The 14,420-nt window shown below is 41.8% G+C and overlaps 1 protein-coding gene across 1 annotated transcript in view; it reads right to left on the reverse strand.

The window, feature by feature from the left end:
• Positions 1 to 14,420, reverse strand: part of DEPTOR (DEP domain containing MTOR-interacting protein) — a 161,258-nt gene that overhangs the window by 111,418 nt on the left and 35,420 nt on the right. The window contains exons 2-3 of the mRNA XM_006769091.2: positions 10,736 to 10,914; positions 9,315 to 9,438 (exon numbers count right to left, since the gene is read on the reverse strand). Coding sequence (XP_006769154.1) covers positions 9,315 to 9,438; positions 10,736 to 10,914 — 303 coding nt within the window. The remainder of the gene's footprint in view (positions 1 to 9,314; positions 9,439 to 10,735; positions 10,915 to 14,420) is intronic.

Consider the following 14,420-nt stretch of genomic DNA (forward strand, 5'->3'; position numbering starts at 1 on the left):
CAGCAGCACTAAGGATGTCGAACTGCAGCTTAGGTCTGCTCCCTGCTGGTATGTGGACATCCCCCAAGGGCTGCCGGGCTGCCAGAGGAATGTATGATTGCCAGTTTAGGCCCAATCCCCTGGGGAGCAGGCCTCAGCCAGCAGATGGACATCCCCTGAGGGGTCCCAGACTGTGAGAGGGCACAGGCCGGGCTGAGGGGACCCCCCTGCCCCAAGTGCACAAATTTTTGTGCAGTGGGCCTCTAATATATATATATATCTTTTATATTATTGATAGTATTATAGATATCTCCCATTTTCTTCCCTTTTCCCCTCCTCCTCCCAACTCCTACCCTCCCCCCGCCTTGGCTGATGACTTCTGACAAGCGCAGCTGACCTACTACCTGCTGGGCATATGACCAAAGCTCTAATATCATTGCCACATATTGTGTAGGAGGGGGAGGGTGGCATTGTCAAGAGACAGCAGGGAGAATGCAATTTCCAAAATCTTGACTTGGTAAGACATAGGAGACACACTTCTTTCAGGCCCATTTACAAATCTATCAAGTTGTGTCCTGTTTGCCACTATTTAGCAGTGTTCATTATTGCTATCGCCTGTATTGAAGCTGTAGAATCTTTGCAAAATGGAAGCTACAGACTGAAAACCAGTTAAGATCATGGTCTCTGGAGCTGGAAATCAGGCTTCAAAATGTTGCCCATACCTGGCCAGTGTTGCTCAGTAGTTGAGCATTGGCCTATGAACTAGGAGGTCAGAGTTTGATTCCTGGTCAGGGCTGATGCCTGGGTTGTGGGCTAGATCCCAGTGTGGAGTATGCAGGAGGCAGCCAATCAGTGATTTTCTTTCATCATTGATGTTTCTATTTCTATCTCCCTCTCCTTTCCTTTCTGAAATCAATAAAAATATATTTTTTAAAAATGTTGCCCATGCTTTCTAGCTGTGTGAAGGTAAGCAAGTTAGTGCACCTCTGCCATCTCAATTTCCTTATTTGCCAAAGGGAGAATAGCAGTATTTGTCCCACTGGTTCAGAATGAGGCTTTAATAAGACAAACATGTAAAGCACTTGGTGTACAGTAAACATCAATGATGCCGTATGTTTGCTGCTTTAGTCTTTATCATCAGAAACTCCAGGTTTATTCCACTATCTCTTCAACTCCCGGTTGAAGAAAAAAAACCAAAGGCCCCAAACTAGATTAAATAGCTGATCTAATTGCAGTTCCAACCTCTCCCAGAAACATAATCTTAATCAACTAGCATGGAATTTTCTGGTCAAGCATCAGTTATCTGTCACATGGGCCCTCTCCATCCCCCACAGAAAGGAGAGGCAACCTATGATAAAAACCTTCCTCTTTCCCCAAAGATGTCCTGCCCCCAAATAATCCTTTCTTTTCTTTCACTAATAGCTCCCTGGTTCCACCCTTCTTACAACAAAAACCTCCCATTTTCCACAACACTTCCAGTTGTTAGACGGGATGCTGCCCAAGTCATGATTTGCTTAATAAAACCAATTTTTCCAGTTTACTGCGTTGAATTTTTTTTTTTTTATTTTATTGATTTTTTACAGAGAGGAAGGGAGAGAGATAGAGAGTCAGAAACATCAATGAGAGAGAAACATCGATCAGCTGCCTCCTGCACACCTCCCACCGGGGATGTGCCCGCAACCCAGGCACATGCCCCTGACCGGAATCGAACCTGGGACCCCTCAGTCCACAAGCCGACGCTCTACCCACTGAGCCAAACCGGTTTTGGCTGAATTTTGTTTTTTTTAACATTCCTCTGTACATAGAATGAAACCACTTAAAATTTTCTTCTTAAGTTATGGGTAAATACACAGAAGAGATGGCATGAGGAGAGATGATGGCCCTTTAATTTGTGCCTTTTGTTTTAGTTGTTGAGAGATGGGGCTCACATCGCTTCCTATCTTGCAAGCAGAAGCATTGACAACTTGTGTCCCAGACTAGCTTTTCAAGAATGTTTGTGTAATGAACAGGCTTGGACGATAAAGGTAGTGTCTTCCCTCTGGAACAAAGGGGCAGATCTGCTATGGTCCAATATAATACAGATAATGTCTCCTCCTTCAAGCAGACCAGAGAGCAGGTCTGCTTGAAGACTATTACAAAAGATTCAGGTTCCTCAAGCTGGGGATTCCTTTTTTGTAACCCAACCCAGGCAGGTGCCATCTGGCCCTGGTTGTGCTGTTCTGTGGGAACAAGGCTTGGTGAACTGGTTCTGAAAAAATGATTATACTCTATTATTATTACTGCTGAAGGTAATAAACCACCCTTTGTCCCTAACACAGGGGTCTTATGTCTTCTTTCAGCATCCATGAAATGACGGCCAGCAAACTTGCTCGCTTGCAAGTAGGGTAAAATGTCCAGACACTTAACAGTTCTTGGCATTACATATACTGTATCATAATCAAACCCTGACATCCCAGATAAGAGGTTGCAAAAGGTAACAACTTTTAACCCACTTTCTTTGCAATCTTTGGACACTCTTCAAATAAACCAAGAGGGCAGAAATCGTTTATTGCGAGATTCTATGAGGTTACTAATTAATTGGGCAGCACAGGTAAACTGTGAAAATGTTGTCCATAACATATTAGAAAGTATTTCTATTAAAGTTTGCAAAATAATTCAAACATATTTCCATAATTTGAATCAATTTGCAGAGAGTGGATCTCAGTCTGAAAAGTACATCTATACCAGAGTTGGAACAAGATGGAGTCAAAATCCTGGAGACTATTTTTTTTTTAAATTCCCACTTCATGATTTAGAGTGACATCATTCATTAAATCTCTCTCTAGCTCACACCCCCCCCCCCCCCCCCCAAAAAAATTGACCATGGGATTAAGTGTGTCTACTGGGCATAACTGACTCACAGAGTTATATGAGGATCAAGCATGTTAATGTATAAGATGCTATTAAACTCTGAAGAGGCAAGACAAGGTCAACATCTGGAGATCCCTACTTGTCATTAAAAGCAAGCTCTCCGGAGCTCCTTCGCAGTACAAGCTTGGCAGCTCACAGCCATCCCAGCCGGCAGCGTCCTTTGTTCATTCAGCAAATACTTACTGTGCCAGGCACTGGGAGGGGACAGGAAAAAGGTCCCAGGGGCACTTGGTAGAGAAACCTCTGATAAGATAAAATACACAAAAGGGCTTTTCCCCTTTGGACACACTTTCTCCCTTATATTTCTTTTCCGTCTGTGGAGGAGAGAATATAAAGGAAGCAGGAGGGACTCAACAGAGATTGAATGGCATACAGGCATTTAAACCAATTCTTCCAGCAGGTCTCCACTCCTGGGCAGAACAGAGAGACTACCAGGGGATGAAGAGAGAAACACCTGCTGCTGAGAAAACCAAAAGCCCTTTAGATAAAAAACTAAACCAATGTCTCCATGAACCAGACCTAGAAGGGGTTTAACTCCATGTAAGACTGAGGTTGAATTAGAGCTGAGAAGTCTCCTCCAGGTCTGAAGATAAAATCATGCTTCGTTTAAAATGTGCAGTTCAACTATTCGTTTGAGTAAGGGAAAGTCCAAACTGTACCTCCGACTCATATTCTCTTTTAGAGCTAATTCTGTTTATCAGTCCATAGAACACTTCATAACCCAGAGTTTGACTTTTTCTTAAAGAGATCTATTTTGCTAACTGCTGAAAGATAATCACGTTTTGTAGTTTGGTGCATGCATCCCAAATATCTCCTAGCATGTGAAAGGGAGTGCACCCAGATACGATGTCATTCTTTGAAGTTACAGATACTGATCCTGCTTATAAAGGTTTTACTCAAAAACGAAAAATTATACTCTTTGGGGAGAGTGTGAGCGCTGTTCATGTGCTGTGCGTCTAGGGGTGTCTGTGCTCATGGGAAATTAAGTGGGAAATTGTCAGCCCCTCCTGGAGAGATGCCATGCCTTACTCTTTGCATCTTCAGTCCACAGTGAAAGGAAGGTTTAATGAAACCTTGTTGATGAAAAATGCATTGTGCTCCTGATGTGCTCAGACGGATTCCTCAAAATGACAAAGTCTGGGCACTGATCCAGGAGCACACACCCTCTCTCTCACACTCCCTTCAAGCTGGCAGCAGGAGCTGAGCAATCATGCTGAGCTCAGCCCTGTTCTGTGGGCTTATACATAGTAATTCATTTAATGCCCACAAGAAACCTCTGAGGTCAATAGGATCCATATCTCCATTTACTAGATGGGCAAGTGGAGGCACAGAGAGGTGAAACCACAAGCCCAAAGGATCAGAGCCAGGATTCACACCCAGGTAGCCTGACTCCTGGACTCCTAAGTACTATACAAGGCTAAATTTTGAAATAATTTAAGACGAAGAGGTATCATTCATCTATATTATTATTTACTACTCTAATAGCAGCCACTAACATTTCTGTGAGTCAAGCACTATGCTTAGCATTGTACAACCATATTTCATTTATTCTTCCCAATAGCCTGTGCATGTGGGTCCTGGCCTTATCTCCATTTAAGGCTGCAGATCAGAGAGGTTCAGCACCCTACTCAAGGTTACAGAGCAAGCAAGCTGTGAGGCTGAGACGGGAGACTGGGGCTGTGTGACTCTGAAGCCCACACCTGCTGTCACTCGCTGCACAGGAGGATTCATGTCACCAGCTCACCGATAACTTTTCTCACAGTGAGACAACTTGAAAGGGCCAGCGTCTGCCCCTTGGCATGTGTTCAAGTACCTCTGAGTGAAGGTAACTGGAGTGACAAAGACATTAAGAGGTAGTAGAGCCCGGCTGGCTTGGCTCAGTGGTTGAGCATCGACCTATGAACCAGGAAGTCACGGTTTGATTCCTGGTCAGGGCACATGCCCGGGCTGTGGGCCCAATCCCTAGTGTGGGGTGTGCAGGAGGCAGCAGATCAATGATTCTCTCTCATCATTAATGTTTCTATTTCTCTCTCCCTCTCCCTTCCTCTCTGAAATCAACAAATCCTATACAATAAAAGCATAGTGTGCAAATTGTCCCCTCAACCAGGTATTTGTCCAGGAATTCAACCAAGGGGCAGGGCTGGCCAGGGGAAGGGAGGGAGGACCCGGCAGCAGCTGCTAGGGACCCTACCAGTGCACGAATTTCATGCACTGGGCCGAGAGAGAAAGAGAGAGAGAGAGAGAGAGAGAGAGAGAGAGAGAGAGTATTTTTTTTAAAAGAGGTAACAGAGTCACTACATTTTAGTTTTAATAACCTCCCCCCCAAGATTTGTCTTATGAAATATCTAACTGAGAAATACCACGGAGGGTGAGAAAGCCAGGGTGCCCCCAAATCAGCAAGGTTCAGCAAAACTGCAGCCAGAAACCACTAAGTTTCACCAAGTCTATTCATAGCACAGAACAAACAAGCAAAAGCAGAGCATAAAGGAAATCCTGACAACACAGCCAGCCCCTCTGAGCTGGTGGGCGGTTGTAGAAGAGCAGTGGTCTACACACCTGGTACCCCGGGGTCAGGTGTCTCTCTGTCCCTCTCTAGTTGCAGTCACCACCCAGGAATGACTTAACTGCTTCAGGTCCTGCGGGCTCCTCGTTCTAGGGCCATAACGTAATGCCCCATCTATTTAATGTCATTATTTACATCATCATCATTATCATCAACCTCATTTACTACTCTATTATTACTCTATTAAGGAAGTTCAGAGAAAATAATCTAATGGAAATGCTTTGAAGAGCTTAAGTTATCCCCCAAAAAAGGCATTGTTTTGACCACATTGACCACAAAGATTTACCAGGAAGGAAAATCATTTCACTCTCTTTTGCCAGTGTCTGCTTTAGAATCCTGGAATATTTTCAATAAAATTTTATAGAAAGTTCCATACCCGCATATTTACCAACTCTGCCATACATTTTAAGATAAACTACATTTTGAAGTGAACATTGATTTTATTCATATGATCTCCACTAAAGGAAAAAAATTATTAATAGCCTAGTAGCAATAAGTTTGGACTCTGAGCTCTTGGGTTCAAATCCCAGCTGATTTTTACTAGGGAGGTGACCTTGGGTATGAGACTTAACCTTTCCCTACCGCATTTTTCTCATCCATAAAATAGAGACAATGATATCATAGAGGTTGTTATGGTGATTAAATAAAATGGATTTGTCAGGATGTCCAATACAGAGTTAGCAATCAACAAGTATTATCAGTTTTCATTTTCTTAAAAGGAAAACAACAAAAGGAACATACAGGGTAGGGCAAAAGTAAGTTTACAATTGTGAGTACATGAAACACAGAGTGTATTCTTGTATAATTATTTATTGTATTATTTTCCATATGAACAACTGTAAATCTATTTTTGCCCCCCCCTTGTATTTTGCAAGACCTTCTTTCACAAATGTTAGAGAATCCTAAAATAATATCAAAAAACACTTGAAAAGATAAGCTATGAACAAAAGCAGCAATGCATTTCTTAATGTTATTTTTTAAAGTACCCCAAAAGTTACAAAATAATAGTACATGCTGAGATTCATGGAAAAGATGCCCAGGGAAACAAGAAAAATGCATACCATAGAACTACACTAAACAAAACTGATCAAATAGATAAAGTACGCCATCAATTCCAAAGAGCCTAACGTTTGTTCCATGCATGACCCAGCAACCAAAAGTAGGAGCCAAGCTTTGCGAGATGGCAGCCAGTTCATGCAAGGTTAAGTACTTATTAAATTACTTTTCCTAGCGCTAATTTCACAAGCAGTTTAAAGAAATTAATCTACTTGGAAATTGAGACGGTGAACACTAATGACTGGAAAGCCAACTGCACACAGAAAAAGTACAGCAATATTGATCAATTCATCCAGGGATCGAAGAGTTTATTCATACTTTTCAGTAAATATTTACCATCTACATCTGGCGAGGCACATGTGAAACCATAAGAAATACAAAGAAAAATAAAGCAGTCCCTACCCTTATGTTTCATAATCTAACACAGTAAACACAGATGAAATTTTAATATAGCTCTTTGATGGGTAAAACACAGTTACAGCACCTAATTCAGTCATAAGGCAATATGGAAGGATTCGCAGAGAAGGTCATAGTGAACATGCAGCCAGGAGGAGTGAGAGCGAACTAAGAAAGGGGGTAAGAATAGTCTCAAGAGTCTTCCAGGCAGAGGGAACAGCATATACAAAAAGTACATCATATGCCACTTCTCTCCTCCCTGCTCTCCAAAGGCTTCCCACTGTACCTAAAATCCTCAACGCACATCATGGCCTAAAGGATCCTATATGATCTGGCCTCAACTCATCTCCTACTATTCTTCCCTTACTTCCTGCCCTCTGGACACACTGGCCTCCTTACTGACATAAGATACACCATGCACTTTCCTGCTTCCAAGCCTTTATTCTTGCTGTACCCTCTGTCTGGGATGCTCTTCTACCAGATATCTGCAAGGCTCACTTTATTCAAACGCAGTCTTTTCAGGGAAGTCTTCCGTGACCCTCCTATCTGCCATACCTCACCACTCTCAGTAAGTCTCTTTTTCTTTCTAGCACTGAAAACCATGTATTCCACTATACTCCTCTTCATGCGATATCCATTTAGTGTCTATCTCTTTAATTAAATGGGGCCAGGGGCTTTGTCTGTCTCTGGTTCAGGGCACATTTCCAGTGCCCATAACTGTACTTGCATGTGGTAAGAGCTCAATGAAACTTTTGTTGAATAATTAATGAATTAATAAATGGCCTGAAGGCTAGTCCAGAGACACACAGTTCAGTGTGAATGGCGCATAGGATATAAGGAGCTAGAGTAAGTCTGTTTTCTAGAAGCTATGACAACTCTCTTTTACTTTTCTTATTTTGGTCCTATACCCATCATACTCATCCCATTGGCAAGAATAGTTCTGTATCAGACATTTTCAGTTATTGCTAATCCCAATTCCCTCAGTATGGTTACCCAGATCCAGAGAGATCAACTAGAGAAGAGTGTCACAAAACCCCTGCCTTCCTTCCTTGGAAATGACATGTATGTTTTTGACAACCTGGAATCTTATAGCTTGAAGTGATCAAGATGGTAATCTAAATACGCAACACCTTCTAGGATTGTCCTAAAGGAACTAAGAAAGTAAAATAAAACAGCAACAAAACATATAGACACACTCAGGTAGACAATGGAGGTGTTGAGGGATCCCTTCCATTCAAATGCATGTCAGAGAGATGAGGGTTTTTTAATTCTTCAATATCGGAAGCAGATGACAGGCAAACTAGTACATATTGGGCATTAAGTGGTTGGACAATCCCAGCTTGAAACAAAGGTGAACAGAACTGGAACAGAGGCAGGACATAGGAGGTTCATAGATGGCCATCACTGTCATGTTAATATCCAAAATGGTTTTCATCGATGGAGTCTAATGACATACCAGAGTTACTCAGCTAAATACTTAAGTATTTGACACAGCTTATTCTGTTAATTCCCACACAGAATTATACATGTAGGAGATGGGTGCTATCATTACTCCCATGTCATAGAAGAGGACACTGAGGTTTATAAAGGTAAGGTGACAGGGCTAGAACTCAGTCCTTTCTCGCTCTTAACCATTATTTGACCACCCAGGCCCTCTCCCCCATGCACCAACCCACCCATCACTGAGTAAGCTCTTTTATGTGATAAAGAAATATGTTCAACTCCCTGAACCTTGAGAGGCAAACAGAGTAAAGGGTGGGGGAAGGGGGCGTGCCATCGCTCCTGCACTCCTTTCTCTTATGGCTGCCCGGGAGGATGCGGGGAAACAAAAACAAGGAAGGTAGGATGGACTAGGAACCATAGAAATAGCAGATCAGCTCAGAGATGACTGGGGAGATTCAAGATCCACCAACCAAATACTCCTGGGCTACAGTATATTCATTTCTCAAAATGCTCTGAGATTCTTCCTCTACCTGAAGTTCTCTCACTACTCATTTCTCAACCTGAACTTAGACTTCCACTGCACTTGACACTGCATCTCTAGCCATTTACAAGACTAAACCTCCAAGTTACACAACAGTGTTTTAAAGAGAGAATGGGCAGCTGCATCTTTTGATTGCAAACATCAAGCTCCAACCTTCTGTTTTTACTTCTGGGGTTTTGTTAAATCAACCTAAATATAGAAAACACTATTTAAACAAATTCTTTATTAAGAATCTTATGAAAGTGACGTAATTTCTGGCAAAGAGCAAAGCAAGTGAGTGAGAAAGTTTTCTCATTATTAAAGGAACAGTTATGTAACCATCCCACATGGAAGAACCAGGCTGAAGTCAAAATGATAAAAGACTAAAATAGCCTTGCTTCTCTCCAAAAGTTAAGGTTACAGTGGGGGATTTCATGTGCAACATACTTCTCATATAGCCTCTGTCCTCTCATGAAGGCCTTCACTTCGTTGTCCAATGGGAAGGTGCCGTCATCCTTTCTAAAGCGGTAAAAGAGTTTGACATCCTTGAATTCCTTGTGCTCATCACACACTGAAACACAATATACAGAGAGGAGCAAATAAGAAAAACAGATAATTCTTATTTATTTACTCAAATGAATTATAATGCTAATTAAGATTTGTTTTACTACCTAATTTCTCAAGCACGCTACTCTATGATACATGTAGAGTATGTAGTGTGGTACCTGGAACAGAGTAAGTGCTCAGTATTATTAGCTATTATATCATCATCATCATCATTACCTATTAAAAAGGTCACACACAAAACAAACAAAAACAACAACAACAAATAAGAGTCACCAAATTCAATTCATCATTCATTCCACAAACTCCACTTGAGCATGATATCGGGGAAGGCATCAACCATAAAGAATGTGAAATGTAGCGAGAGAAAGAGAAATGTCAACATGTAATTAAAATAGGATGTGATAAGATTATGAAGGAGGTGAGGAGATAATGGGGGCCCAAAGAAGGGGTACCGAGTACCCCAGTAACCTAGTTCTGGGGACTGGATGTTTCTCTAAAGAGTTTGCATGTAAGTGGAGACGTGAATAATGAGTAGCAATTAAGCAAAAATGAAGAGAAAGGGAATTCTAGCCAGAGAGAATACCAGCATGTGCAAGATCTTGGCCAGGGTTAGCGATTTTAAGGAAACATGTTCATGAATATTCATTGCACCATTGAGAATAACAGTAAAAAGTTAGAAATAACCTCAATGTCCATGGATAAGCGCATGATGGCATAATTATACATGGGATATATAGCAGTGAAAATAAGGAAACAGGAGGCCGGAACCGGTTTGACTCAGTGGATTGAGCGTCGGCCTGTGGACTGAAAGGTCCCAGGTTCGATTCCGGTCAAGGGCATGTACCTTGGTTGTGGCACATCCCCAGTAGGGGGTGTGCAGGAGGCAGCTGATCGATGTTTCTCTCTCATCAATGTTTCTAACTCTCTATCTCTCTCCCTTCCTCTCTGTAAAAAATCAATAAAATATATTAAAAAAAAAAAAACAGGAGATACACTATCAGTATAGATGAGCCTCCCCAAAAGCACATTGATCGAGCTGCAAACGAATAAATACCCATCTCTATAATGATTTAAGAACAATATGATATGTTGCAAAAAGAGGCACATACAGGAAGAAGAAAAGGTATAAAGAAGTTCATGGAAATAAACCCAAATGCCTCTTAGAGGGAGGACGGAAAAGAAGCTGGGGAAAGGTTCACAGGAGGCAATTAAAGTCAAATGTTTTATTTTGTAAATGGGTAGGTTCATATCTGGAATAAAGATGTAGTCCTTCATTTCTCCTTTAGTGTCGCCGCACTCACCATGATGAATGATGCCCCGGTCTGCTAATTTCTGCATGAGTTTAATTGCTGTCTCTCGGTCAGAAGCCTCTTTGTGCTCAATCAGCCAGTCAATCAGTTCTTTGGCGACGAAGCAGTTTGGGTAGGTTTTGAGATGATGTCGCCTATCTTTAATAACCTTTTCCTCATGCAACCTGAGCCTGGAAAGAAAATTTGGCAATCATTTTAGAAATTTTGATGACAACATAAATCATTGAACCCATCCCAGAGAGCAGTGACAGGATGGAAGCTCTGAAGGTACTAGAGTGCCATTCAACTATTTCAGTGTCAGTGAGTGACTGCCACACTGTCGAGCCCTGAGGCCCTAGCGAGTGATTCCATCCCCAGATCTGCAGGTGATACAGGTAAATGGGAGGGAAATACAACCAGACAACCTAGAGCTCTCCTGCCACTCAGGAGGCTGAAAAAAGCTCTCCCACCCCTCCCCTACCTCACTCCCTTTTATTTATCTCTTCACCAGGGGGCTTACAGCTTCAACCAGCCAACCAACAAAAACTCTAGAAACTTGCTGAAACTGGATATTTCCTCTTCATTGCAGATTGCTCAGGGTCCACCATATTTGCTTTCTCAGTCATTCATAGAACAAATATGAATTTATGACAATGTATATTACCTGCCCATTAGGCACTTCGGGGCATTAGAGATATACATCAGAAAATACACAAAGATTCTTGCCTTTATGGGCCTTGTTTTCTATACAGGCAACAGTTAATCCTTTCATGAGATTTATTAGGTTCCAGGTGTTGATTTGAGCACTTTACATAGATTGACTCAATGTTCACAATAACAATCTAATCAGAAGTTATTATTGCTATCCTTTTTCCTCCCTCTCTCCCCTTCTCTCTTCCTCCCTCCCTCCCTCCCTTCCTTCCTTCCTTCCTTTTTCCCTTCCTTCCTTCCAGCAGAGAGAACTGAGACTTGCCTACAACCACTTGCCTAACTAAGATTTGGACCCTGATAGTCTCATTTCAGAGTCCAGCTTTTCAAAGGGCACATCATGCTGCCTCTAGCTGGGGAGGAGTAATAAAAAATCGAGAAGATGGATTAAAGCTGTTGAATAAATTCAATTTGTATACGCTGATGGATGAGTGTGGCAGTAAGTGGTTGACACAGAGCATTCCCTTATTCCCTTCAGAACTCAGTAACTTTTTTCCAAAAGTTTTAAACCAGTCTGGAAAAAATAGTTTCTCCCATTTATCTTCCCTTCTTTGATCAGCCTTGTACTTTTTAATTCTCAAGGGAAGGGTCTGAGTTGGGTGAACCATGAGATCGCTTTCCTCCTACTTCACCCACATGGCTCCTATGCTCCTTCCGTCAATCCTCAACATTGCTGAGAAAGAGAATGCCACATGAGAAAATCACACAGTAACTGTGTGACCTGGGCAAGTAGCGTAATGTCTCTTCCTTTCTCTGTAAAATGGAGGCAGCTATGGAGTGCACGAATTAGTTGAGATTTGGGGATATAATGTCTGAGAAGCACCAGCAACCCAGCATAGTGCCTGGCACACTGCATGTCTCACCCTCCTTTCTCCCACTCCCTAAGGGAAGAACTGAATCATACTCTCATTGCTGTGTGTGTGTGTGTTTTAACAGAGTGCACTAAGTGATATTTAATGGGTTTTGATATCCCAAGGGTCATGATTAGGAGTTGGGAGCATACTGGGCTGGAGCTCTGAGGCTAAGCTGCTCTTCCTTGCTAGACACTGTTATAGGCCAAGTAGTGGTCCCCTAAAATTCATATATTGAGACCCTAAGATCTGGTACCCCAAAATGCGGCTATATTTGGAGATAGAATCTTTTTAAAGGCAATTAAATTACAATGAGGTCAATAGGGTGGGCCCTAATCCAATATGATTGGTGTCCTTATCAGGGGAGGAGATGAGGACACAGACATGCACAGATGGAAGACCACATGAAGACACAGAGAAGGAGGCCATCTTTAAGTCAAAGAGAGGACTTAGGAAAACCAACCCTGCTAATGCCTTTTTTTAAAAAAATATTAATTTTAGAAAGAGAGGAAGAGAGAGAGAAACATCGACTTGTTGTTTCACTTATTTCTGCATTCGTGGTTTGCATCTTGTATGTGCCCTGACCAGGGATTGAACAAAGAACCTTGGTGTATCGGGACAATGGCTCTAACCAATTGAGCTGCTGGGTCAGGGTCATGACAATACCTTGATCTCAGATTTCTAGCTTCCAGAACTGGGAGAGAGTAAACTTTAGCTGTGTAAGCCACTTGATCTATGATACTTTGTTATGGCAGCCTGACCTAAGACAACCAATTGTGGAAGACAGGAGGCTCCTGAGTAGCCTGGTGATAAAGGGCTCAGCTGGGGCATCAGCAGGCGGGAGGGGAGACATCTGTTAACTGCATAGAAATTGCCACTGGCCTGATGTCTACATTACCGCAACATTCCTGGGTTAAAATACTGAACCCCAAATGTCTAACCACTGTACTGTGCACCTGAAGCTAATATAATATTGAAAGTCAACAGTAATTTAAAATTTGAAAATAAAAATTTTAAATTAATTTTAGAAAGAAAGAAATACGAAACCCCCAAATATGAGTTATGAGGACAGTCAGGAGCATAAGACGAGGGCTATGAAGACCCGGCTCTGGTCCTGACTCTATAATTCCAGGCAATCAAACTTCTCAGCATGAGAGTCCCATTGGTAAAAGGGCATCTGCCCAATCACACTGTCACAACGCTCACTAACCGGGATCGAGTTAGCATTTGAGCCCTGAGCACCTGCCAACCACAGTTTTAATGGCTTTATTTGTATTAATCCTCATGCCAACTCCCAAGGCGGGTCATGTAAAAACCACAAATGATACCCATGTAAAGGTGTAATTATTAGTAAAATATAAATGAGCCCTAATTTAAAAACAAAACAAAAACATATTCACAGAGGCACTAAAGTCCTCACACGAATCCTTCTAATGAATTCAGTGACAATGACACTTAACAGGCTCAAAGTGGCAGAATGCGAAACATTAATTCTTAGACATGATGTCTGCCAGGAATTCAAGAATAATGAAGACCAATTTACTTAGAAGTTGAAATGTGGGATACACTACCATATAATTTGGTAGAGGGAGAAATAGGTTATGAGCCAAAAGAGGAGTTTTAGCTCCTGTAAACTTTCCAGCTTTAGTAGATATATATGTAGATATATAGATAGATAGATAGATAGATAGATATAGATATATAGATATATAGATATAGATATATATTAGATAATGTTTATCTTTAAATATTCCAGAATAGAACCTTTCAGTTACTGCTCTTTGACAAACCCCAAGCTTGGTTCTAATTATTGAGCATATTTGATTCCCGCCCTGCTCCGTGGGAAAGCACTAGATAGCACCCCTCAGCCCACAAGGGCCTGGTACATTTCCATGTTTAGAAAACTGAGCAGAAATATGATGGAGGGAAAAGAATTCTGGATAAGCAATTTTTTCAAGTTTCATTGAAAAACAACAATTTTGCATAGCTCAACCTCTCATGGAATCGCATTCTCTAGAAAGACTGCAAAATGCTGAGCTCGGGGCTAAAAGCCACACTTTTAAACCCAGCACCTTGCCTGGACATGTCAGTCACATTGTCTGCCATGTCCAACATCCTCTTTGTGTTAAACTGCCTTC

Source organism: Myotis davidii, unplaced genomic scaffold (assembly GCF_000327345.1).
Source record: "Myotis davidii unplaced genomic scaffold, ASM32734v1 scaffold1, whole genome shotgun sequence".
NCBI classification, from domain to species: Eukaryota; Metazoa; Chordata; class Mammalia; order Chiroptera; family Vespertilionidae; genus Myotis; species Myotis davidii.